The sequence below is a fragment of the Ovis aries genome, chromosome 2 (assembly GCF_016772045.2).
Source record: "Ovis aries strain OAR_USU_Benz2616 breed Rambouillet chromosome 2, ARS-UI_Ramb_v3.0, whole genome shotgun sequence".
Taxonomy (NCBI): domain Eukaryota; kingdom Metazoa; phylum Chordata; class Mammalia; order Artiodactyla; family Bovidae; genus Ovis; species Ovis aries.
In genome coordinates this window covers 233,813,466-233,840,462 of record NC_056055.1, presented here as the reverse complement: position 1 = coordinate 233,840,462, position 26,997 = coordinate 233,813,466, and the positions used below count along the sequence as shown (strand labels likewise).

Genomic DNA, 26,997 nt, shown 5'->3' with positions numbered 1-26,997 from the left:
GCAAGAGTACTGGAGTGGGGTGCCATTGCCTTCTCCAGGGGATCTTCCCTATTCAGGGATCGAAACCTGGGTCTCCTGCACTGCAGGCAGATGCTTTACCATCTGAGCCACCAGGAAAGCCACGAGGGAAGCCAAACTTAACACCTTAGTTTGGTCCCACTAAATTTTAGAGACCAACTCCCTTTGCTAGGGACAACTGGGCTTGGATCACCGTGTAGTCACACAACCAACTCCATCTTCTAGTTAGGCTAAGAAAATTCCCTCTGACTCTGGTGGAAACATGATTGGGCTGCCAGGTAAGAGGGGCAAGTCAAAGTCTGACGTCTTCCAGTTCTGTGTGGTATTTAGTTATGTAATCAAATGCAAAAGTTGACCACTGGTACAGCAAGCCATGGCAGAAGTCCATGGCCATGACGTGGTGATGGTTTGAGAATATTTCATAAGCTTAAAAGGAGGCAACATAAAAAATTCTAGGATAAGTAAATCTAAATGCAATGTAAGGTCCCCGTGCATAAGAAGGGGGTTATATAAGATGATTTCTTAGGTTCTCCTGAAGGCTAGGATTTGAGGAGTCTGGGACTGTCTTTCTTGTATTTTCTTTTGGCCATCCAGCAAAGGGTTAATGAGAAGCATTAGCTGCAAACACCATAACTGGTGAGCTCACCTTCTGGAACCAAGCAGCCTACAGAACCTTTTTCCTTCATTATTACAAAGGGCTCTATCAATCTGCAAGTGCTCACTAAACTGCCCACACAGCAATTTTTGTCATGTTCAATCTAATTCTCAGGAATCTAAGTTTTAAATTTATACGAACAGCATGGAAGAGGAACACCCAGGTAGTAAATTCCACTTTTCCCCTTCGAAATGATTTGAGTGATGGCCTCCTTCATTAATACAGGGAAGAGAATGAGGAGTTGAACATGGGAGGCTGCCACACCCAACGTCTGGGAACTTCCAGGCGTTTCAGGAGCGGGGAGAGCCCAGGTCAGACCTGGGACAGAGAGCACAGGCTCACGAGAAGTTTGGAGTGCAGGAGGGCAGGCACTTCGTCCTTCCTCACTTCCAGAAGAGAGTGAGCTCAGAAGGGCCAAGAAGGACCCTCAAAGGCAGTTATAAGGTTCGCAGATCCATGTAAGGGCTGAGAGTAGGGGTGGGGTGGGTGGGCTGGGAGTGGGGTGGACTGGCCATGGTTTCAGGGTTGCCAGGGCTGGGAGAGGGGAACAAGGGGTTTCATTATACTATTCTGTCTGCTTTTGTGCGTGTTCAACATTTTCTATCCAAAATTTAAAAAAAAAAAAACTGTAGAGGTTGAAGCCAAGGAAATAAAAAAATGTTTAAAAAGGAAAAATCCAGTTAAGTAAAACTAGCTACAAGTTTTCAAAGGAAGGCCAGCCGACAGAGGCAGGAGAGGGTTACCGCTTGTGAGGAACAGAATTAAAAGAGCCCGCAGTGACGGCCTCTGCAGCCTGAGGATACAGGAACTGCTCCTTCCTACAGCATACACGTTTTTCATGTTTTCAGCTTCCAAAGGCTGGAATGGGAATAAAGATGAAAAGTCTAAAGTAAAAACAATGTAAACCAGCTTAAAAATGTCTGGAAAGAAATATATCAAGATGGTAAGAGTCGTTTTCTCTGAGGGGCAGGACCCCGACTTCTCTTTCTGCTAATACATAAATTCTAATTTTTATGTAAGTGGGTTACTTATTTTACAGTTTGTTGTGTTTCTTTTTTTTTAATACACACTAACAAAATGCTGGGTCCCTCCTCAGCAGCCGCCCCCTATTCCTGACTCCTCACCACACAGCAAGAGAAAAGCACCACTGGCCACCCAGGTAGGAGGCAGGAAGAGCCAGTGGCAGCTCGCGAGCCACCTGTCCTGGAGGAGAGCGGACCTCCGCACTCTGCAGGCAAGCTCTCAGAAGGTGTGCACAGTAAATGAAGCAGCAGGAGTTAGGCCTACCCCACCCCTGTGGAATAGGAAACAACCATTCCCATGCCTGAAAGGTGACTTCCAGGCTTCTGCCACCACTCTGGAGGTTTGGTGTATATGGCTCGCTTGAGGAGCCTATTTCTCTTGCCCGCAAAAGCGTAACGAGGCTTGCAGGAGTCCAGCAGGCTGGTTTTTCAAAGATACAAGCCTGAAAACCAAATTTCAGCATGTTTACACACTCACTTATGGATTTATCTATTTTAAAAAGCCTTGCTATTAACAAAACATAATCACTAGTGTCTCAAAATACAAATTTAAAGAGATGAACACTCTTCAAGAAGTTTAAAATATAAACATCCATGTGTATTTAAATGACTATTTACAAAATGTTAACTGTTATCAACAACTGCTTAATCCAGGGATTTCCCTGGTGTTTCAATGACTAAGGCTCCACACTCCCAATGCAGGGGGCCCGGGTTCAATCCCTCGTGGGGGAAATAGAGCCCTGTGAACTAACCACAACTAAGATCCTGCATGCTGTAACTAGAAGACCAAAGATCCTGTGTGCTGCAACTAAGACCCAGCTCAGCCAAACAAACAAATTTTTAAGAAGACAACTGCTTACTTCAATTCCAACCATCCTTTCAGTTAAAAGTAAAGCACCTTTCATGAAAGTGAAAGTTGTTCAGTCGTGTCCGACTCTTTGGGACCCTACAGACTATACAGTCCATGGAATTCTCCAGGCCAGAATACTGGAGTGGGTAGCCTTTCCCTTCTCCAGGGGATCTTTCCAACCCAGGGATTGAACCCAGGTCTCCTGCATTGCAGGCAGATTCTTTACCAGCTGAGCCACAGGGAAGCCCAAGAATACTGGAGTGGGTAGCCTATCCCTTCAGTATGCAGGTCAGGAAGCAACTGTTAGAACTGGACATGGAACAACAGACTGGTTCCAAATAGGAAAAGGAGTACGTTAAGGCTGTATATTGTCACCCTGCTTATTTCACTTATATGCAGAGTACATCATGAGAAACGCTGGACTGGAAGAAACACAAGCTGGAATCAAGATTGCCAGAAGAAATATCAATAACCTCAGATATGCAGATGACACCACCCTTATGGCAGAAAGTGAAGAGGAACTCAAAAGCCTCTTGACGAAAGTGAAAGTGGAGAGTGAAAAAGTTGGCTTAAAGCTCAACATTCAGAAAATGAAGATCATGGCATCTGGTCCCATCACTTCATGGCAAATAGATGGGGAACAGTGGAAACAGTGTCAGACTTTATTTTGGGGGGCTCCAAAATCACTGCAGATGGTGATTGCAGCCATGAAATTAAAAGACGCTTACTCCTTGACTTCCCTGGTGGCTCAGATAGTAAAGCGTCTGTCTACAATGCTGGAGACCCGGGTTCGATCCCTGGGTCAGGAAGATCCCCTGGAGAAGGAAATGGCAATCCACTCCAGTACTATTGCCTGGAAAATCCCATGGACAGAGGAGCTTGGTAGGTTACAGTCCATGGGGTCACAAAGAGTCGGACATGACTGAGCGACCTCACTTATTCCTTGGAAGAAAAGTTATGACCAACCTAGATAGCATATTCAAAAGCAGAGACATTACTTTGCCAACTAAGGTCCGTCTAGTCAAGGCTATGGTTTTTCCAGTGGTCATGTATGGATGTGAGAGTTGGACTGTGAAGAAGGCTGAGCGCCGAAGAATTGATGCTTTTGAGCTGTGGTGTTGGAGAAGACTCTTGAGAGTCCCTTGGACTGCAAGGAGATCCAACTAGTCCATTCTGAAGGAGATCAGCCCTGGGATTTCTTTGGAAGGAATGATGCTAAAGCTGAAACTCCAGTACTCTGGCCACCTCATGCGAAGAGTTGACTCATTGGAAAAGACTTTGATGCTGGGAGGGATTGGGGGCAGGAGGAGAAGGGGACAACAGAGGATGAGATGGCTGGATGGCATCACTGACTCAATGGACGTGAATCTAAGTGAACTCCGGGAGTGGGTGATGGACAGGGAGGCCTGGCGTGCTGTGATTCATAGGGTCGCAAAGAGTCGGACACGACTGAGCGACTGAACTGAACTGAACTTCCTCCATTGCAGGCAGATTCTTTACTGACTGAGCTATGAGGGAAGCCCAAAGCCCCTTTCATAGTCACCTTAAATTCTGAGGTATAGAAAGCTTGTAAAATCTTTTTAACATATCCTGGTGACAAAACCCTTTCATGGCTTTTCTCTCATTCTGGAGAACTCTTTCGGGGTTCATGATTTTTTTTCACCATATCCAATCAGCTCCTTTGAGATCTAATTACTCAGTTTTATGGAATTAATCTCTTTGCATTAAGGAGAAACTGTTTTCTAATTGCCCAAAGCTTCACAAAAGTTAACCAAAAATTGTATCTGTAATTTATGCACATTGACAATATGAATCCACCATACTGGTTCTCCCATAATAACAGTGTGTCAATTGCCTGCTTGTTAGAGCACTTCATTTGTATTAACTCAGTCGATGCTCCCAATGCCATGAGACAGATTTCTTTAGACAAGGATAAGGACACTGGGCCCAGGCAGGTCAGACTCCTAAAACTAAGCTCTTAACTTGTACTTTATGGGATTCACCCCTTAGTATCAGGTATTTGCCTAACTTGTAATTCCTTCTTTCTCAACTCCTATGGGCTTTCTCAACTCTCAATGCAACGTTTAAAAGGGATTATACATTGACTTCACAGAACATACATTTTTAAGACGACTAAGTAAAAGAGAGTATCACTTTCAACATGACTGAATGTGACTCCTTTTTGGGAACAATACATATTCACTGAAACAAAAACCCTGTCATGCACTCCTGTAATCAATAGTCACTTTCTATTTTCGAATTACCCATGTATCAATTGTGGGCTTCTCAGGTGGTACCGCTAAGAGTCGGACACGACTGAGCGACTTCACTTTCCCTTTTCACTTTCATGCATTGGAGAAGGAAATGGCAACCAACTCCAGTATTCTTGGCTGGAGAATCCCAGGGACGGGGTAGCCTGATGGGCTGCTGTCTATGGGGTTGCACAGAGTCGGACACGACTGAAGCAACTTAGCAGCAGCAGCAGCAGCAGCAGGTGGTACTTGGAGAAGGCAATGGCACCCCACTCCAGTACTCTTGCCTAGAAAATCCCATGGACGGAGAAGCCTAGTAGGCTGCAGTCCATGGGGTTGCTAGGAGTCAGACATGACGGAGCGACTTCACTTTCACTTTCATGCATTGGAGAAGGAAATGGCAACCAACTCCAGTATTCTTGCCTGGAGAATCCCAGGGATGGGGGAGCTTGGTGGGCTGCTGTCTATGGGGTCACACAGTCAGACATGACTGAAGCAACTTAGCAGCAGCAACAGCAGCAGATGGTATTAGTGGTAAAGAATCCCTGTCAATGCAGGAGATGCAAGAGATATAGGTTCAGCCCCTGGGTCGGGAAGATTCCCTGGAGTAAGAAATGGCACCCCACCACTCCATTATTCCTGCCTGGAAAATTTCATGGACCGAGGAGCCTGGTGGGATATGTCAATTGTGGTTATAACTCAGTTTTTGTATAAAATATTCCAAATTGCTAAATCTTCTAGATAACTGAATGACAAACTTTTAATAATCAATTGTTTATAGCTTTAGTATTTCTGGAAGGAACCTCTATTAAATGTATTATATACTTCCTTTTCTGAATAGCAGAATATAATTCAACATTAATAACTTAGGGTCACTAAAATGAACATTTCTTTTACATTTTGCAAAAGATGTTGGTGTGGAACAACAGGGCAAATGTGTCCTGGCCTCAGGACACACTCTCAAATTTACTTGTCACCCCCATCACTAAAATGGAGTAAAGACTCTTCAGATCCAAAACCTCCTGGCCAACTATAACAACAGTTATCACTGATTAGACCTGGCAAACAGAAAATACTCAAATAATTCTCAGTTAAATGAATCATCTTCATAAAAGTTTTATGGAATAGATGCTATTAATATTCATATTTTACAGATGAAAACATGCAGGTTCAGAGAGGTGTGATGATTTGCCCAATGCCACGCAGCAAACATCAGAGCTAGGATTACAGCAATGCTGGACTCTAGAATCAGTGTTCTTAACCATGATGCCACAGGTCTACACAGGACAGCCCTTTCCTAAGGGGTGTAATCATTCCACAGCTACTGGTATCCCCTGGCTTTTGCTTTCATAGCAGCTTGAGATTTCATTCACATACAATTCCCTCAAAGTGTTCAATTCAATGGTTTTTAGTATATTCAGAGTTGTGCAACCATTACCATAATTGATTTTAGAACATTTCAACAACCCCAAAGGAAACTCCATATCTGTTTTCAGTCATTCTCTGCTTCTTCCCAACCATCCTAACCACAGGCAACCACTAATTGACTTTCTGTCTGTGGAGATGTGTCTCTTCTGGACATCTCACTTAACTGGAGTCTTTCGGTATGTGCACAGCCTTTTGTGATTGTCTTTCATCTAGCATAATGGTTTCCAGGCTCATTCATGTTGTAGCCTGCATCAGTACTTCATTTCTTTCCATGGCTGAATAATATTCTGTCATGTGGCTACACCACATTTATTTAACTATTCACTGGTTCCTAGACATTTGGGCTGTTTCCACTTTGGGGGCACTCCTTTACTCTTTAAAATAAACTTTTATTGAGGCATAAAATACATAAAGAATATACACCTTAAGTACACATCTCAGTGAATTTTTATAAAAGAGACACAATTAGGTATTCACCCCTCCCCCTAGAGTACGTCAAGGCTGTATACTGTCAGCCTGCTTATTTAACTTATATGCAGAGTACATCATGAGAAATGCTGGGTTGGAGGAAGCACAGGCTGGAATCAAGATTGCCAGGAGAAATATCAATAACCTCAGATATGCAGATGACACCACCCTTATGGCAGAAAGTGAAGAAGAACTAAAGAGCCTCTTGATGAAAGTAAAGGAGGAGAGTGAAAAAGTTGGCTTGAAGCTCAACATTCAGAAAACTAAGATCATGGCATCTGGTCCCATCACTTCATGGCAAACAGATGGGGAAACAGTGGAAGCAGTGGCTGACTTTATTTTTCTGGGCTCCAAAATCTCTGCAGATGGTGACTGCAGCAATGAAATTAAAAGACGCTTACTCCTTGGAAGGAAAGTTATGACCAACCTAGATAGCATATTCAAAAGCAGAGACATTACTTTGCCGACTAAAGTCCGTCTAGTCAAGGCTATAGTTTTTCCAGTGGTCACATATGGATGTGAGAGTTGGACTATAAAGAAAGCTGAGCACGGAAGAATTGATGCTTTTGAACTGGGGTGTTGGAGAAGACTCTTGAGAGTCCCTTGGACTGCAGGAGATTCAACCAGTCCACCCTAAGGGAGATCAGTCCTGGGTGTTCATTGGAAGGACTGATGTTGAAGCTGAAACTCCAATACTTTGGCCACCTCATGCGAGGGGCTGACTCATTTGAAAAGACCCTGATGCTGGGAAAGATTGAGGGGAGGAGGAGAAGGGGACGACAGAGGATGAGATGGTTGGATGGCATCACTGACTCAATGGACATGGGTTTGGGTGGTCTCCAGGAGTTGGTGATGGACAGGGAGGCCTGGCATGCTGTGGTTCATGGGGTCGCAAAGAGTCGGACACAACTGAGTGACGAACTGAACTGAACTGAACCTCCCCCTAGTTCAAAAAATAGAATGTAACCAGAATTCCAGAAGCTTCTCTTGGCCCTCCTCAGTCTCCATACACACCAAAGATAACTGCTTTTCTGATCTTTATAATCTATAACCATAGGTCATTTCTGCCTGTCTTTACACTTTATATAAATGGATTTGTACACTACGTATTCTGTGTGTATGTGTGTATTTGGCTTCTTCTCAATGTGCTTTTGAGATCTATCCATGTTGTGTCTGAATTTACTCTGTGTCATTGCTGTGCAGTATTCTATAGTACAATTTATCCATTTTATTGTTGATAAAGACTTGTTTTTAGTTTTTGCTATTATAAATAATGTTGCTATCAGCATTCTTCTACACATGTACTCTTCCTGTGGGTATTCATCTAAGAATGAAACTGCTGGGTCACGGAGAATAAATCTATCCAGATCTATTACATACTCTACAACAGTTTTTCAAAGTAGTTGTACCTAACTTTTTCCCTACTCATTATTGTTGTTGTTTAGTCACTAAGTTGTATCCAACTTTCTGCAACCCCACGGACTGCAGCAGACCAGGCTCCTCTGTCCTTCACTATCTCCTGGGATTTGCTCAAATTCATGTCCATTGAGTCAGTGATGCCATCTAACCATCTCATCTTCTGCTGTCCTCTTCCCCTTTTGCCTCCAATCTTTCCCAGCATCAGGGTCTTTTCCAGTGAGTTGGGTCTTTTCAAATAAGTCCACTCATCATCAGGTGGCCAAAGTATTGGGGCTTCAGCATAAGTCCTTCTAATGAATATTCAGGGTTGATTTCCTTTAGGATTGACTGCTTTGATATCCTTCCAGTCCAAGGGACTCTTAAGAGTCTTCTCTAGTACCACAATTCAAAAGCATCAATTCTTCGATGCTCAGCTTTCTTTATGGTCCATCTCTCAGTTCTGTACGTGACTACTGGAAAAACCATAGCTTTGACTATATGGACCTTTGTCAGCAAAGTAACATCTTTGCTTTTTAATTGACTGTCTAGGTCTGTCATAGCTTTCCTTTCAAGGAGCAAGTGTCTTTTAATTTCATGGTCACAGTTACCATCTGCAGTGATTTTGGAGCCCAAGAAAATAAAATTGGCCACCGTTTCCACTTTTTCCCCCTTCTATTTGCCACTAAGTGATGGGACCAGATGTCATGATCTTAGTTTTTTGAATGCTGAGCTTTAAGTCAGCTTTTTCAGTGTACGAGAGTTCTAATGTATCCATTAGATCCATGGATCCATCCATATTCCCATTATATTTGGTGTTGTCAGCTCTAAAATTTGTCAACTATTCTTGTAGTAACATAGTATATCTTATTGTGGTTTTAATCTCCATTTCCCCTGTGGACTAATGATATTAAGCATTTTTTCATATGTTTTTGGCCATTGGCTATCTTCTTTTATAAAGTGTCTAACTCTACATATTCTCAATAAGAATCCTTTGCTCGATACACACACACAAATATATGTAAAACAAACATTTTCTCCTCTGTGACTTGCCTTTTCATTATCTTAATGATGTCTTTTGATGAACAGTTCTTAAATTTAATCTAATTTACCACTCTTTTTCTTTGAAGTTAATGCTTTTTGTATCTCACATAAATCTTTGCTAAGGTCATGAGGTTATTTTTCTATGTAATGTTCTAGAGAAGAGCTGACACTTCCAGAAGCATTAATGTTTTACCTTTCACGCTATGAGCCACATGAAACTGATTTCTATGTATGGCACGAAGTCGGAGTCCAAGTTCATTTTTTTTCTATATGGACAGTCAACTGATCCAGGTAGTGATGGACCCATCCTTTCCTCAATATGCTGCACCTTTGCTGCAAACCAGGTGATCATATACACGTGGGTCTGTGTCTGGATTCTCTATTCTGTTCTCACCTTGACTTCTGAACAGCAATTGAGTATTTATTATTTCAGCACAAGATTACTAAAATTCTACACCAATTTTAAACTTTCCATTGTTATACTAATGATAGTTTTCAGTGAGCACTTACTTTTTGTCTGGCACAGTTCTAAGTACCAAGGATTTTCTCATTTAATCTTCCAGGCAATTTCCAATTGGGCATTATTATCCCAGTTTTACAGGCCTAGAGAGGTTAATTCTCACCTCTAGAATATGAACTGTGCTCTTATTTTGTGGCCACACTATCTACCTTTGTGAAAAAGCATCGGGAACCTATGCAACTCTAGGCATTTATGCTGAAACCTTTAAAGCTAGGTTGTGTTTTTGCAACAACAGGCACAAATGGAGTTTTGCTCCTTTAGCTTTTCATATACTCAGTATTTTGGAACTGCAGGACACTTGAGAAACTGTCCAGTCCAACCACATATATAGTTGGGGAAAGAGACTTCCAGAGGGATTGCAGATATGCCCCAACTTATGTGATGTAGTAGAGGCAACAAGGAGACAAGAACCCAGCTCTGCTCCTATTTCAGTGCTCTTTTTGGGACCACAACTGCCTCTCATCAGGCAATCAAATGTGCTGGATCATGGAGATTTCTTAGCTGGCCTCCAGGTTTACCCTGGTGCCAGGTCCTTGAGGATGCCTGAGTGGTGGGTGCCAGATTATCTTGGCTTTAATGAGCAAGGAAACTGGAACCAATCAGCAGAGCTGGAAGCAGATGAACAGGCCACAGTCCAAATTTGGTTTAACAAGGTGCACTGAGACATCCATGAAAAAAGAGAATTTCCAAAGCCCAGACCCCACAGGAATCAGGCGAGCAAGATTTGAATGGAACATAGGAATAAGACTTAGAGCGGTGGAGCTGCCTCTCCACTTAATCTTTCCACTTCGATTCTGTGTCCTCAAAACAGGAACTCATTGGCAAGCATCCCAGAAGCCCACTTCCATGCCAGAGGCTTTGCATGACTATTCAGTTACTTGGATTTTTTGAGTCAAGGTACAATTCAATTAAAAAAATGACCATTCAACATGGACAGCTAAAATTGTTCACTCACCAATGCCCTAGATGAATGGAGAAGACATGCACTTTCTTACGAGCTGATGGTTCTACAGAAATTTTCCATTTCTCTTCCCAGGTTCATTATCAAGAGCCATACTATGAAAATAGGATTTGTCTGTGATCAAGTACTTGGGTTGCCTGGTATTTGCCTGAGGTCAGAATGACCTCTGACATAAGTGACTGTAAGAGCAACAATCAGGGTTTCAAAACCAGGATTAGAAATTATTTCACATAGAAGAGGAGTGTAGGAGGAATAGTGTTTGAAGTGCTGGGCATCATAAAGATGTCAGGGACAAAACCCAGAAATGGATCCAAGTAGAAAATGGCCTTGAAGTGCAATTTTTCTTTTCCAAAATCTGTGTTAGAGTTATCAGGGGTTCTCTTCTAGAAAACAAGGAATGGGTTTAGAACACTGTTTTTGATTAAGTGTTGCTGAGTCCTAACCACTGGACCACCAGGGAATTCCCATAAATCTTATTTTTAAGCCACATGTGGTATATATTTCCAATGGCTAATAAATTAAAATTTCCTAATTAAGTGTGAGTTGCCTCTTACAATATAGTAATCAGTAGTTAGGAAGGACACCCCTTAGAAACATGGTGCTTCAGGGTTCAGCTTGTTGAAGTGAATGAAACAGAGAGAAGCATACATGACCAACGGGCTAAAAGAACATGAGGGGCTGAATCTAAGGGCTTAAACTAAGGTACCTTGTCAGAGATGAAGCCAAATTCCAAAAGGCTAGAGAAGGCCTGGCACACTGTTTAGACACTATCTTTTCTGATGAACGGATCCTTCTAATTATCATTTAGATACTCTCCTTACACTTAGTAATGTTTTCTATCTTAAGAGCTATTTGTCAGACATTATAAAAAAATATACTAGCTTTCTTTCGCTTAGTACCTTATTGGTAAAGCTTTCCTCATCTTTTTACATTTAATCTTTTCATCTTCATGTTTTAAGCATGTAGTTATAAACAGCATATAGCTAGATTTACCCAGTCTAACAATCTTTGCTTTTTAACTGCTGTTAAATTTGATGTGCTTATTAATTTTTTTGTACTTTAATATGTGCTTTTTATATTTCCTGCACTCTCTACTACTTTGCAAGTTATTTACTGTATTTCTATTATTATTTAAAAGATACTTGAAACATTTATGGAACATGAACACTATAAATATAATATATATGATATAAAATATAAAATAACACAGAAACTGAACACTTAAAATCATTATATTTATATGCTTCCAAGTCTGTTAGAAAGTTAACAATAACATGGCAAATTGTTTTCAAACAATAATGACTTTTCAGAAAGACCTTAATTTGACAATTAATAGTAACTCTAATACTATAAAATTGAAAATGAGATCTAATAGCAATGTTTGATATTTTGTTTCTACTTTTTAGGCTTTCCATTTTGGCAGGGCCAAAGGAGAAACAGGAACTTCTATTAATCAAGTAAATGAATCCTGCCTTTCACAACGACATGCATGAAAGGAACAGCAGAGTTGAGTTGTTTGCTGTGTTTCTTTGGGGAGTAGAGGGAATGTCTACTGTCCAGTTATAATAGATAATTCTCATATTTTGGTTCAGTACTTGTATCAACAATTATGTTCCTGCGGCAAGTCATCTTCTACCTTTTGCGATCTCCGAACCTTTGTGAGGCTAACCTTTATAGGCTCAAATTTTTACACTTTCTCCTTTTTTATTGTAAGCACTTAAAGCTATAAAATCTCCTCTAAGTATTGCTTTAGCTGCATCATTCCATGTTTCATAACTTTTCTGTACATTCAGTTTCACTAGAACTTTATCTCTGGCAAATCTTTAAGGCTCTGGCTAAGAGTTAATTCTTCTGGAAAGACATGCTTATGATTCGGACTGATTTCTAGAAAAACCGTCCATTTGGTGCCATTTTAAACCAGACGCTTGGCTTGGAATTTTATGGACCATGCATGGAGTATTAATTCAGGTCTGGAGCAAACTTTCCAGGTCACTAGATATTAGACGATACTACTAGCTGTGATGGCACATACCTCTTTCTTCAGTTATCTGCTCCTGTTTCACTCTTGGCTTCTAAGGGCTAGAAAGCCCTTTACTGCCACCTTAGACATACGTTTCTAAAAGATGCATCATCTGATAGAGTTTTACTGAAGAAGAGTTTTTCAGGCTATCCATTCTATCAAATTGCTGGAAATGTAAAGTGAAAGTGTTAGTCACTCAATCATGTCCAACTCTTTGTGACTCCCATGGACTGGAGCCTCTATCCCTGGGATTCTCCAGGCAAGAATACTGCAGAGTGCAGCCATTCCGTTCTCCAGGGGAATCTTCCTGACCCATACGTGATATAGTCTAACAACTGAACCTGGGTCTAATGCATTGCAGGTGGGATCTTTACCGTCTGAGACACCAGGGAAGTCCACTGGAAATGTAAGTCCTACGAAAACTGTAGTGTATATATACATTTGTGTGCTTTTCTCACAGGAGAGACTGTGACTCTAAATACAGATTAAAATCACTAGCATACATTCTGTTTCAACCTTATGCAAATAAAAGTAGCAAATTTTATCTTATGTTTTACAAATATCCAGGCTAGAGGAAATTTTAAGATAACCATTTAAAGCTGATTTCCAGTCTTAAACTATAATTTAAAAAGATATATACATCCCAGTGTTCACTGTAGCACTATTTACAATAGCCAAGCCATCAGTTCAGTTTGGTCATTCAGTCATGTCCTACTCGTTGCGACCCCAAGAACCGCAGCATGCCAGGCCTCCCGGTCCATCACCAAATCCTGGAGTTTACCCAAACCCATGTCCATTGCGTCAGTGATGCCATCCAACCATCTCATCCTCTGTCGTCCCCTTCTCCTCCTCCCCTCAATCTTTCCCAGCATCAGGGTCTTTTCAAATGAGTCAGCCCCTCACGTGAGGTGGCCAAAGTATTGGAGTTTCAGCTTCAACATCAGTCCTTCCAATGAACATTCAGGACTGATCTCCCTTAGGGTGGACTGGTTGGATCTCCTTGCAGTCCAAGGGACTCTCAAGAGTCTTCGCCAGCACCACAGTTCAAAAGCATCAATTCTTCCGTGCTCAGCTTTCTTTATAGTCCAACTCTCACATTCATACATGACCACTAGAAAAACCATAGCCTTGACTAGACAGACCTTTGCGGACAAAGCAATGTCTCTGCTTTTCAGTATGCTGTCTAGTTTGGTCATAACTTTCCTTCCAAGGAGTAAGCGTCTTTTAATTTCATGGCTGCAATAATTATCTGCAGTCATTTGGAGCTCAGAAAAATAAAGTCAACCACTGTTTCCTCATCTATTTGCTATGAAGTGATGGGACCGGATGCCATGATCTTCGTTTTCTGAATGTTGAGCTTTAAGCCAACTTTTTCACTCGCCTCTTTCACTTGCATCAAGAGGCTTTTTAGTTCCTCTTCACTTTCTGCCATAATGATAGTGTCATCTGCATATCTGAGGTTATTGATATTTCTCCCGGCAATCTTGATTCCAGCTTGCGCTTCTTCCAGTCCAGCGTTTCTCATGATGTACTCTGCATATAAGTTAAATAAGCAGGGTGACAATATACAGCCTTGACGTACTCCTTTTCCTGTTTGGAACCAGTCTGTCGTTCCATGTCCAGTTCTAACTGTTGCTTCCTGACCTGCGTACAGGTTTTTCAAGAGGCAGGTTAGGTGGTCTGGTATTCCCATCTCTCTCAGAATTTTCCACAGTTTATTGTGATCCACACAGTCAAAGGCTCTGGCATAGTCAATAAAGCAAAAGTAGATGTTATTCTGGAACTCTCTTGCTTTGTCGATGATCCAGCAGATGTTGGCAATTTGATCTCTGGTTCCTCTGCCTTTTCTAAAACCAGCTTGAACATCTGGAAGTTCACTGTTCACGTATTGCTGAAGCCTGGCTTGGAGAATTTTGAGCATTACTTTACTAGCGTGTGAGATGAGTGCAATTGTGCGGTAGTTTGAGCATTCTTTGGCATTGCCTTTCTTTGGGACTGGAATGAAAACTGACCTTTTCCAGTCCTGTGGCCACTGCTGAGTTTTCCAAATTTGCTGGCATATTGAGTACAATACTTTCACAGCATCATCTTTCAGGATTTGAAATAGCTCAACTCTGATTCCGTCACCTTCACTAGCTTTGTTTGTAGTGATGCTTCTTAAGGCCCACTTGACTTCACACTCCAGGATGTCTGGCTCTAGGTGAGTGATCACACCTTCGTGATTATCTGGGTCCTGAAGTTCTTTTTTGTACTTTTTTGTACTTATTCTGTGTATTCTTGCCACCTCTTCTTAATAGCTTTTGCTTCTGTTAGGTCCCTACCATTTCTGTACTTTATTAAGTCTATCTTCGTATGAAATGTTCCCTTGGTATCTCTAATTTTCTTGAAGAGATCTCTAGTCTTTCCCATTCTATTGTTTTCCTCTATTATGTTCCAGCTACTGCCCAAGCCAGAAGCTTAGATGACATTCTAGATTCTTCTCCTACTTATAGTATCAAAAGCTTACTAACTTGCTCATTCTACAAACATTGCCATGCATGTCAACTATGTAACACACAGTACACAGGGCACTAAGGGTTCAACAGTGAACAATAGGACAGTCCTTTCTCTCATAAAGCTCATCTCCAGGGGGGCAGACCCACACAAGTACCTTAAGGAAAATCAACAAATGGGTGGGGAGAGAAGAATGTAGTGACAGAGTGGTCAGGAAGGGTTTCCTTCAGATGACATTTGAGCAGAATTTAGAGTAGTGAGCGATCTGGGAGGAGGGGGATCCAGACAGAGGGAACAGGAAGTGCCAAGTGCGGAGGCAGGAGCAGCCCGGCCCACCTGAAGGACAGCGCCAAGGCCATGATGGCTGGAGGAGTGTGGGTGAGAAAGTGACTGCAGGAAAGAAGGGTGGAGGGGCGGTCAGAGACAGAGACAGCAGCAGGTCCCAGTGAGGACTTGAGGAGAGGCAGTCAGAGAGAGACAGCAGCAGGTCCCAGTGAGGACTTGGGTTTTTATCCTCAGCAGGATGAGAAGTCTTAGAGGCGGTGGGAACGACCTGATCAGATCTTCATTTTATAAGGACTGCCTTGGTTTCCATGACTGGGAAGAAAAGGGTCATCACGAGAGAGCACTTAAGAGGCTCCTGCAGCTGCCCCAATGTCCCCCTTGGCTAGTGTCTCCCACACTTCTCGCTCCACAGCCTCTGCCTTGGTTGGGGCAGCTGCCAGCTCCCACCTAGACTATCTTAACCCCATGCTCCATCCCGACTCCTCACTGCTGCCACAGCGAGCTCTCCAACCTGCAGGCTGGATCCCGAATCTCTCCTGCTTAAAGCTCTCTGCTTACCATTACACTAGGGATAAAACTCTCACTCAGGAAGAGAGCCTGCAAGCCCTGAGAGGCTCCTCCTTCCCTGCCACAGTTCAGCCATGCTGACTTCCGGTTCCTTTGAGTACGAAAGTCTTTGTACTTCAGGGCCTCCACATGCTCTGTTCCCTTTGCTTGAAACGTTCTTTCTACCCACTCTTTCGTGTAGCTCACTCCATTAATTCTTCAAATCTAGGTTTAAATACTACTGTCTGTCCCCCATGCCACTCTCGCATCTCAACCATGGGCCATTCCCATACTTCCTGGTTGACAGTTACTTGACATTGAACTGGGAAGGACAGGGAGCTTGTCGGGGCTTTTCCTCTGTTGTAGGTCCAGCAGAAAGAGGAGCCCTTGCTCCTCAAATCATATTTCTCATTTCTTGAATGGATGGATGATGTTGCTCTCCAACTTAAATGCTGTCTTCTCCATAAAATCTAAATTTTCTAGCAGGACCTATGAAAGAATTCAGTCTCCTCCCTGCTTCATCTATAACCACCACCCTACTTGAACTTCACGGTCCAGAGTCCTGGTTCTGTGTGTTTCCCTCCAAATCACCATGTATCTGTTACCTGCGGCTCTGCACACAATCTTCCCTCTACCTGAGAACCCCCTCCCCTCTTGGGAGGCTATGAACATCAGCATAGGTACAGAGACTCACTGAGCTCCTCCTCTGAGTCTCGCACTGCAAGGGGGTGGATGGATGGTGGGAAGGTAGATAAGAAAGAAGACAGTCAACAGAATGTCACTGGGTGATGAGTGGTAAGGAAAAAAGTACAGCAAGGATGTTGGAGAGGGGCTGGGGGCGTGGAGAAATTAGAGGCAAGATGGCTAGCGAAGGTCTTTCTGAAGACAGCCACCTGTCAGATCTTGAATCAGCCACGCTGCTCTCCAGGGAAAGAGCAATCAAGCAGAGGAACAGGGCGCAAAGGCTGAGGCACAAGGAAGGAAGGGGACTGGAGTGGAAGTCCCACAGACTCCCATGAGGCAGACAGAGAAGGGGAAAGATAGAGAAGAGTTAAAGAGGACAACCAGAGAAAAAGAGTCCAATGACCAAGAGCAACTAGAGCCGCCAGAGCCCAAAGAAGAGTAGGTGAAAAGTGAAACAACGCACACGTTTGCTGAACTGAAATCAGGCACAACCTGCGCCACTGAACTTTCTGGAGCCACGTAGCAAAGGGAATAAGAAAAAAGTGGGAGACAGGAGAGTGACTGCAGCAAGTACAGACGGGTCTTTGATGGGCAAGGGAAGACAACTGCTCCTGAGGCTGCAGGGGGCTGAGGAAGGTTTTACAGGATGGAGATTTAAGTTTGTGAAAGGAAGAAGCCAGAGTAAAGGGAAATGTGAAGGGGGCGTGGAGAGCGACTGGTGGGGTGAGATCTTTCTAGACGCAGGACTGAACCCAGGAACAGGGTCCAGTCTGGCTGCTAGGATTCGCCAGAACCCCGTGCTCATACCTTCAGGAGCCCCATGCCCTCCCTTTCCAGCAGCAGACCCAGAGCCTTCAGGACCACTCTCCACTCATTAAAATTACGACCCCCCGCCCCCTGCTATGGCTCAGGTTCTCTGGCCTAAGCTTGGCACACAGCAGGGGCAGAGTCTTTCCAGCTCCTACTTCCTCACTGCCTCCAAAGGTGACGAGTCATGACAAGAACTCTCAGCAAGTGACACATGTAACCACACAGGTAAGACTTCTATGGAATTCTTACTTCTATGGAATTCTCTCTCCTAGTGTCTTGTTCCTATTCCCTGAGTGAGAAGGGCTCCCAGGAACAGAGCTCCCGAGTCCTCCCTCCTCAGGGAAGGGAAAGCAAAAGCCAGATCACAGAGACAAAGTGGCAGGGAGGCTGGTGCCCCCTACAGCAGCGTAGGCATAGTGCTCTCCTGGGGTCCCTCAGGCAGGACGCCGGCCACTCCGGGAGCACTTTCTCACACCCGGTCAGCTGGACGGTTCCTCCTTTCTGTGAGTCAGACGGCTGCCCTCTGAGGGGGTGGAGAAGAGGCACAGGTGGCTGAGTACCTAAGGTGTGTGCTCGCTCTTTGGGCAGGATTTTCATGGTTCAGGGATGAAAGCAGCGAGGAGGAGAGACAGGCCAGAGGGATGCGACTCTGGGAATCCAGCCAGGTATTCCATCAAGACTTCTGTTCAGTGATCGTCAAGGTGTGAATTCCCATTTCCAGAAAGCCTCAAGGATGAAGGGATTTGTTTATGTATTTATTCTTATTCATTTACTCACTCATTTTCCTCCAATGGTTTTTAGTATATTCACAGAGTTGTATAACTAGTCATTTCAGAACATTTTCATCACCCCCCAAAGAAACCCCAAACCTGTTAGCAGTCAGTCCCAACCCCCGACTCCTTCCCCAGTCCTTCAGCTCTAAGGTCTGGCAAGGCTGCTCCTGCCGTGTTCAATGGCAGAGCACTCACTGCAGAATAAAACACTAGAGAAGCAAAGAGATGCCAGAGAAGCAGAGAACAGCAATTTCCTGTAGGATCTGTTGGGAGCCTGAATAAAAGCTGAATAAAAGTCCTGACTTGTCTGGCTGATGACTTCCTCTCTCAGAGACTAGAGAAAAGTAATAAGGCAGGTTTAAAATGGGTGGCTGGAACTGGCTGGAACAGAGTCACCGTGCTCTGGCAGACACGGAGAAGTCCAAAGACAGGCAGCCACCTACCTCAGAACTCACAGAGGCAGAAGTCACTCTGTGACATGGGAAATGGGCTCAAATTTCATAAGCTACAGGACATAGAAAAATATACCGGATGCTCAGCTGAGAAGCTGTGGTTCGACATACAGGACAGCTGTTATATAGTACCTGAGGGCTGTCACATGAGAGACAAGATTTATTCTCTAGGACCCCAAGGGCCACACATGAGACCAACAAGTGGAAAGTCACAGGAAGAAAGAGTATTTCAGATCATTACCGGGGAGGATTTCCCAATAGTCACACAATCTTAAGGCCGAACGGGCTGCCTGTCAGGTAGAGAGTTAAAGTGCAATCTGGATATTCAATAAGCAGACGCTGGAGAAGTAATCTGAAAAGCAGAGGGTAGTGTGACAACTGTGACGTTCCCACACTTGACTGGTGAGGTCAACTGTGGGGTGTGCGGTGAGTGATCTGCTACAGCCATCAAACACTGCAGCGTGTGATTTACTGGTTTTAGGTGCTGTGTTTTCATTATGACACCAGTCTTTCTCGTTTGCACTTTTAAATACTTTCTTGAGCTAAGCTGAAAGACTCCATGTTAAAGCTGGCGGGCTGGTAATGCTTGTGGGAATGATGCCCTCGAGTGTGTTCCTGGGGGCCTCCAGTGTGTTCATGGGGCCCTTGAGTGTGTTCACAGGCTGTAAGAAGCGGGGAACTACCAGGCGAGATGACTAGCAGAATCTCTCCCAAGGCCAATATCCCTCCAAGGGGAGAGGGCACCCCCTCCTCAGCTTCCTAACCTGACCACAGCCTACTGGGGAGCAGGTGTCATAGCATTTCTGCAGGATTCATTGCAGACTGTAATGCCTAAATCTCATACCTATGGGAGAGATACTCGTAACAAGTCCTGGGGGGCCTCTGAACTCTACAGAAAGGGAGGGTAAGGACTAAATAAGTTACTTCAGTCTGTGTGTTTCATTTTCACAGAAGAGTCATTCAGACGATTTCAACAGGACCAAAGGCAAATTTAGCCTTTACGTTTTCTTTACATAAAAATGGTTGCAGATGATGAACATATGCCCAGAAAACATCACTTGCTTTCTGAAACATTAAACAGTTTTTCCTCTAAGCAAGAACTGACACGAACTGTTAACTAACGGAACCTGAACTTAGCCAACCTCTCCCCAGTCCAAACTGGAATTGACTTTCACTTTTCATCCCCCTGGATAAATGGCCTTGGCAGAAACTGCTGTCACAAAGGCCAACTGTAGAAGTGCCACCAAAAAAATGCTTGACTGCCCAACTCAGGTCTTTTCAGACTCTTCCCTGACTCCTTTCCATGTCCCTGTACTGTTGCTCTGCCAAATGACCAGACGTTCCTTACTCCTCTGGCATGCAGGAGGAGTGAAGCAGATGGAAGGTATCTCATCACCTGGGATGGTGGCTACTGGGCAGCCTGTAATTTCTGGCACCTCATAATTTTTTTTATTACAAAATTTTTTCATTATAAAGCTATTATTACCACATTATGAAAATCTGGAAACTAGGGAAAAGGGAAAAATCACTTACGGTCCCATCATCCTAAGAAAATCACCCTTTGAGTTCTGCTGCGTTATCTACTCATCTCCACGGCTCCCTGGATATGACAAGATGAACCGCACACATTTAGCCCACCTGTCCCCTACCTCCTCTGCAAAGCATCTGCAGCTTACATATACCATCTGAGCTACCAGGGAAACCCAAACACATGTAATCAGGCAGCAATTCCATATAGACATGCTCTCTCTGAAACCAGCTTGTCCTCATTTCCCAGTTTCCACCACACAGATTGCACGTCCTCATCATCCAGGTTGGCACTTTTGCCCCATCTTGGATTCCCCTCCCTCTACTCCAACATCCACCCCCATTGATCTTCTGTCATTACTGCTTTTTCCACAGCTGTCCTCCCCACCCCCATTAATAATAATGCCAGCATCTCCAGTCCAGGCTTCCCTGGTGGCTCAGATGGTAAAGAATCTGCCTACAACACAGGAGACCCAGGTTCGATCCCTGGGTCAGGAAGATACCCAGAGAAGGGAATGGCTACCCACTCCAGTATTCTTGCCTGGAGAATTCCATAGACAGAGGAGTCTGAAGGGCTACAGTCCATGGGGTCGCAGAGAGTCGGACATGACTGAGCAACTAAGACTTCTCTCCTCTCGAGTCCAGGCGCTTCGATCTGTCTCTCTAAACGATCACAATGTTTCTCAGCTATTAATCCTGTCCTTTTCCTCTACCTTGCACTGCTAAATGACTTCCCTCACTGGGACTGCTTTCCCTGAACAGCAGTTTGAAAACAATCAGTTTTCAATTGTCTGATGAGGCATATTCTTTGGAATACGTTGGAAATTTCTAAACATTTGCCATTTTCCTACATGAAGCCTCTGCTGGTAACCTGGTGCCCTAGACACGACAGATAGTGTGTGGACTGAGGCGGGGCAGGACATGTGCCTGCTCCCTGGTGTCCCCCAAGGGGAATACCATGCGGGCCAGCTGAGACAGGGGAGATGGGGATCAGGCCCACCCTCCCGCCATTAACTACTACAGAAGTGGCCAAAGTAAATGAAACAACAGTTTCCAAGCATTTGGCTACAAACAGAGCAGGGCTATGAACCTGGAGAGAAAGGAAATACAGGAAGTGAGGTCCAGTGTCACTGGGCTTTCTGCCAGGGAACGCTTTTCAGCTGGAGCTCAGGGGAGTGGACGTGAGTGTGAGAAGGCCCAAGCCTTTGCAGGTAGCAAAGATTGCTCAGATATAAGAAACCAATGTGCTACTTGCTTTTTAAAGTAGACTGCTCTAACTTTTACGTAAAAATACGTAATTCGTCTGAAATTCCCATGAGACCTTTCCTCTCCCTTTATCCCTTCTGGTCCTTTCAGTTTTCTGTGGTTGAAAACACCAAGCAACATGGCCCAGCATCTCAAGGAGAACTCTTACTAGAAGAAGATGAGAGCATTTCTGGGCAGTAGTATTTTCTGTCTCTCAGCTTTCCATCTACTGAGAGCCTCCCTGTCTATTATGGAGAAGACACAACACACTGAACCCGTGGAGTTCTGGATATTAATGGAATATGTGAACATCTCTGCAGGATTTGCAAAGACCAGGTCGCTGGGCCACCAACACTCTGCAGCATATTTAAGCCCCATAGGTGGATACCATCAGGGGCAGGCTGGCGAAAGCCATACCGGAGAATGACTCATGCCACAGCAGTCACCAGACACCCTCTTGCCCACCCCAGAGCAGGGCAGAAAGCAGCTTGAGAAGCTGGAGCAGCACATGGTGGTGGTTGGGGTTGGGGGCGTGAAGAAGCAGATAGCAGGGTTACTCTTCTCACACCTCACACACTTTCCCTTCCCGCTACTGTAGTTTTCAAATCCTACTTTTTCCTGACTATCTCTGTCCCCAAAGAAGGTTCCAAGGGCCACTGATGACTGCCTTCCACAGCCTGTTGGGCAGGTTGAAGACCCTTGCTGAGCGGCACTGGCCGTGAGGGGCTTCCTCAAAGGGGCTGTCCTGCTACCCTGCTGAGCCTGGAATCACCGCTGTGTGTCGTTCAGCTCAGGCGAAGAACTCCGTGCTTCTCCCAGGCAGGGCTCAGGGGCTTCTTCTCTACATGCCATGCCCACTCTGGCACTTCCTGCAGGGCCAGGCCTGAAATCAGTTCTTCCGGCCTCCCTTCTGCCCCTTCTGAGGCCTGAGGAGGATCCCTTAAGAGGACAGTTCTTATTCCCACCTCTCACCAAAGTCGGCTCGGGAGGAGTCTTGAGGTCATATACTTGTGGAGGCTCAGAGGCAGGGGGCAAGTTCAGGGACAGAGCAAACTTAGTCCTGCACATTACACTGTCTGCCCTGGCTGGCCTACCACCCAGAAACCCCATCCTACCATCAGCAAGGGGCTTGCAGGAGAGGGCGTCATCGAGGTCTCGGGCAGTTGACGGGTCAATGGTGAAGATACAGTCTTTTCTAGGAAAGATTGAAGACATAATTAGCAAGGCCACAAATAACTGAAACTTGACCCCACCGGAGTGCAGCTTTAAAGAACAGTTATTTTGCAAATGTATAAATAGTACGCAAAGTGGGGAGGGACTTCTCTCTTGTCTCTCTGAGAAGGGGATCTTTAGTAAACTGTGAACTAGGGAGGTTAACAAGGCTCTGTACTGACTCTGAGGGCCCTTCTCCTCCTCTCTGTGGCCTGGCCCCTCTTTCTCCTTGATCCTGAGAAACAGGTGCGGGCACGTGGAGGTGAGGCAGCCTCTGGAGGTGAGGCAGCCTCTGGGAGTGAGGCTTCCCAAGAAGTCCATCTGAAGAGGGGCAAGTCCCTTCGGTAAATTAACTCTCTGACGGTCCGTCCTTTCTTTGCCTCCCTCTTTCTCGATGGCTGATGGGAACCTGTCCTTCAAGGATTGTATGAGCAAGACTTAGTGAGCCTTCCCTGGCCTTGCAAAAGCAGGATGTGCCTAAGAATAAATGGCCTGACTCATGACACAGGGATGAGCCCCAAGAGTAGGTTCTGTGAAAAGCTTTGGGCCCATTTAGTTGGCCATGATGCAATTCTACTTGGAAATGGCCCTAATAACAATTGTATTTTCCTTGAAAATAACTGTATACTTCCCCCAAGCTCATACACTTAAGTACACCCCATGCCTATTTATCACCACAGTATCCCTGTGCACATCTCATTCCAAATCTGTGAAGCCCTTGGATAGTCTCATTTTGCTTTAGAATTTCCCAAGTAACATGCCCCACCTAACCCAGCCATTCCTACAATGTAAATATCTAAGATTTGGGTAGTCCTTAGTTCCCCATACCGCCCGCCCCATCTACTCAGGCACTGGACTGGAGGTTGGGGTGTTTGGCAGAAACCACCCTCCCTTCCCCACAGTCAGGCTATTTGAGTCAGCACTCCCCACTCCCACTGGACTCTCTTCCAGAGGTAATGAGTGTATCCTGATGGGAAGTAATGCATGCCACCTGACGGGAAGTAATGAATGCATCCTGACAGGAAGTAATCACTGTAACCTTACGGGAAGAGACAACGAGGTGAAATTAATCCTGATACCATGGCAATGGGCTCTAAATTGGTGAGGCTCTTGAACTTGATTCATAAGGTAAAGCTGTCTGTTTCTTGTTCCTTTTAGTATCCTCCATAAAAGTCAGCAAACTGCACTGTAAATCCTGAGTACTCAATAAATACTTTTTTAATTGAAACTGAAACATCCAACTTGGTGGTGGGAAAGTTTTGACCCACCTACAATCACCGTAAGGGCAGCTTAAGAAACTAAAAGAACGTTCCTCTAGTAAAAATCAAAAAGAATATTCTATTAGCTTGACAAGGGCCACAGTTTACTGGTTTACTTAGAGATTTAACCAGGAAGTTAAGTTTTCTTAAAATCAAATGTCTCTAGGTGCTTTGAGAATTTTATTTCTATGAAAAAGAGATAAGGCTCACTAAAGCATTTCCAGCCTCAAAATGATTCAGCCATATGTGGCAGAATAAAACTTTAAGGCTTCAATTATTAGTTTGTATATGTCTGAGAGGGCCCACACAACCTTTGAGAAAAATCTTAAGACTAGCCCATAAGCACTCAAACCAATGCTCCATTACACTTTTTCAAGAAAATCTGCTCTTAAACTAGAAGGATAAAAGTCTGAATGAAAACAACTCTGAGGAATGGTATTCAGGAAGGACTGCTGGAAGATGTACCATCCAAACAGTATCTTGATCAGGGTTTGGCCAACTACAACTCTCAGACCAAACTGGGCCTGCCACCTGTTTCTGAACAGCCTGCAAGCTAAGAATGGTTTTTGTCTTTTTAAATGATTGAAAAAGAAATAAGAAGAAAAACATTATTTCATGACATGTGAAAATTGTATGAAATTCAAATTTCAGCATACAGAAACAAAGCTTTATCAAAACATCATCAAGCTTTTAGAATACGATGGCAGAGTTGAGGTGGGTACTTTTGGCAGGGGCTGTTTACTAAAATGTCTGTCTGACCCTTAGCAGAAAGTGTGCTGATCTTTGTTTCAGATCAAATCAAAGTGTTAGTCACTCAGTTGTATACAACTCTTTGTGGACACGTGGACTGTCCGATGGACTGTATCCCACCAGGCTTCTCTGTCCATGGGATTTCCCAGGCAAGAATACTGAAATGGGTTGCCATTTCCTTCAGTGTTTCCAAAGTAAGTGTTTTAATTTTTTTTAAAAGGTCATATAATTAAATCAGTTTGGTAAATGCTGAGCCAATTTTTTAATTGGAGAACTTCTCAGAGCCGTCAACATGCTGGAATCGCATAATGCTTGCCAGAGTCATTTGATCTCGGTACTTTTTTTGTGGCAGAAAATCTCCCAGATTTGAGGGGTGATAAATGCACCCATGAGACACCCATCACAGTGGAATCTTGTCATACAAGGCCTCACCACCAAGCCTACCCCATGGGACACTGCAAGAAGTCAACCGAATGGCTGCGCTATTCACTGCAGGGAAGCCGGTGAGGGCCTTGCTCTTGCTCATTCAGTGCCCCTTTCACGGGCACTTACGCAACAAGCTTACGCAGTGCAAAGACTCCCTCTTCTTTTCCTGAGCTGATGGTCTGCCTGTACCTCACACACACGTGTGAATTTTATCCTTTTTAAGTTTCCTTCTTTGCTTTGGCTGCTAGAAAACTCAGGAAAAAACATGTGATCTGTTTCGAGAGAATCTTATTTATAATTTGAACTTTATGAGCTAATCTTTATCCTGGGGGTGCCTACTCTCCTATTCATACATTCCTTTTGCCCTGAAACCTGATATAAAAGTTATTCACTGCATTATATGTGTATCTGCAAGTGGTCTTAAATCATTATTAAAAAAACAGCATATAAAAACATATGCACATATATTGAGGGGTTACAACATTCGGAATCTTGAGGGGGTGCTGGAAGAAAAGAGACAGGCAGTCTAGGCTACTAAGAGAACTAACTTCTAGAGAGAATAAAACTCGGAGAGCTCCTGGCCAGCATTTGCACTCTAGCAGTGGACTCCAAGCTTGCTCTCTCACTATGGAAAATTGGGAGAAGCGAGGGAACAGTGAGTGACCCTGACAAACCCCAGTCCTCAGTGCTGAGAGCCAGCGATTTAATCTGTTGTCATCGCCACAATTACAACTCGGCCACGATGTGGTGCAGGAGGGCTCTTCCTGGTTGCGGGCCACAGCGGCTGGGAGCTGCTGGCCTCAGCCCTGGGAGCCCGGCCCTGCAGAGGCGGTGCTCCGCGCAGCTGTTACACTAGGTTAACATGCTTGGGATTGTACTGGCTCCTCTTCTGGAAGCCTTTGGTCTCACAACCTGCAGGGAGCAGCCTGGCCTGCCAGATTTTAGAACCTGTGAGACCAAATATTTAAAGAGTTCCGCAACAATGGTTAGAAAGAAACTAACCCTGACCCACAGAAAATCAAGTGCCAGGTGGGGGAGGGAGAGAACCAGGGCTCCAGTGCATGAGGCTGCAGAAACCCAATCCGGAGCCGGGTTATGTAACCAGGTTCTGAAGGCACGTGACTCAAGGGCTTAGTCAAACTTTTTAAAGTGACAGAAAACCTCGAAGACTGTTTTGCTCAAGGCCATTGGTCCTGGAAAAGAACACATGAAGAATAACTAGAAGCCTTCTGCAATCTCTTAGGACCTGGCCAAGGATCCCAGGAAACAGCAGAAGCATAGAAAGAACCTCTGCTGCTCTGTCACTCACATGCTCTTCCTCTGACCTTATGTCCTATTCCTCCTCAGGGCACCCATCGCTCTGCCTCCTTGCAGCTGGAAGCAGCTGTCCAGTCTCCACGGCAACACTTACTCACCACGTTGTCACCATTTACCTCCCTGGATCTGGGCCGTGGCCCCTACCACATCACAGAAATTGTTCTCCCCAAGGTCATGGTTGCTGCCAGATTAATCGTCTTAGAGCATGAGTCTGGTCAAAAACCTTCATCAATTCCTTACTGAGGAAAAGAGAAATGCAGCTTAGAATTCAAAGCCTTTCATGACACAGCCCCCACACGTGTTTTTCTAATCAGACTGCATACTCCCAAAGCGCACCTTATGTGCCAACCTTTTCTCTACACCTTCTGGTCCCTCACACACTGGTGGTGAAGTTCCTAACATTAGGACATTCATCCCACCAGTCTCCAACGCCTAAGACCTACCTAGCTTTTAAAGGCCTGGCTGCAATGCTCTGCTTTTTTTTTATCCAGGGAATCTTTGTGGCTCCATAGAGTAGAAGTCACCTCCCCACAGTTGCCCTGCCCAAGCCTGCAACCGGGCCGATCCAACAGCACTGACCACTAC

The 26,997-nt window shown here is 44.4% G+C and overlaps 1 protein-coding gene across 7 annotated transcripts in view; it reads right to left on the bottom strand.

Moving 5' to 3' along the window:
- Positions 1–26,997, bottom strand: part of DIS3L2 (DIS3 like 3'-5' exoribonuclease 2) — a 357,732-nt gene that overhangs the window by 128,881 nt on the left and 201,854 nt on the right. For all 7 annotated transcript variants that reach the window (XM_060410516.1, XM_042244406.1, XM_042244405.1 and 4 more), the window contains one exon: positions 22,564–22,643. In XM_060410516.1, coding sequence (XP_060266499.1) covers positions 22,564–22,643 — 80 coding nt within the window. The remainder of the gene's footprint in view (positions 1–22,563; positions 22,644–26,997) is intronic.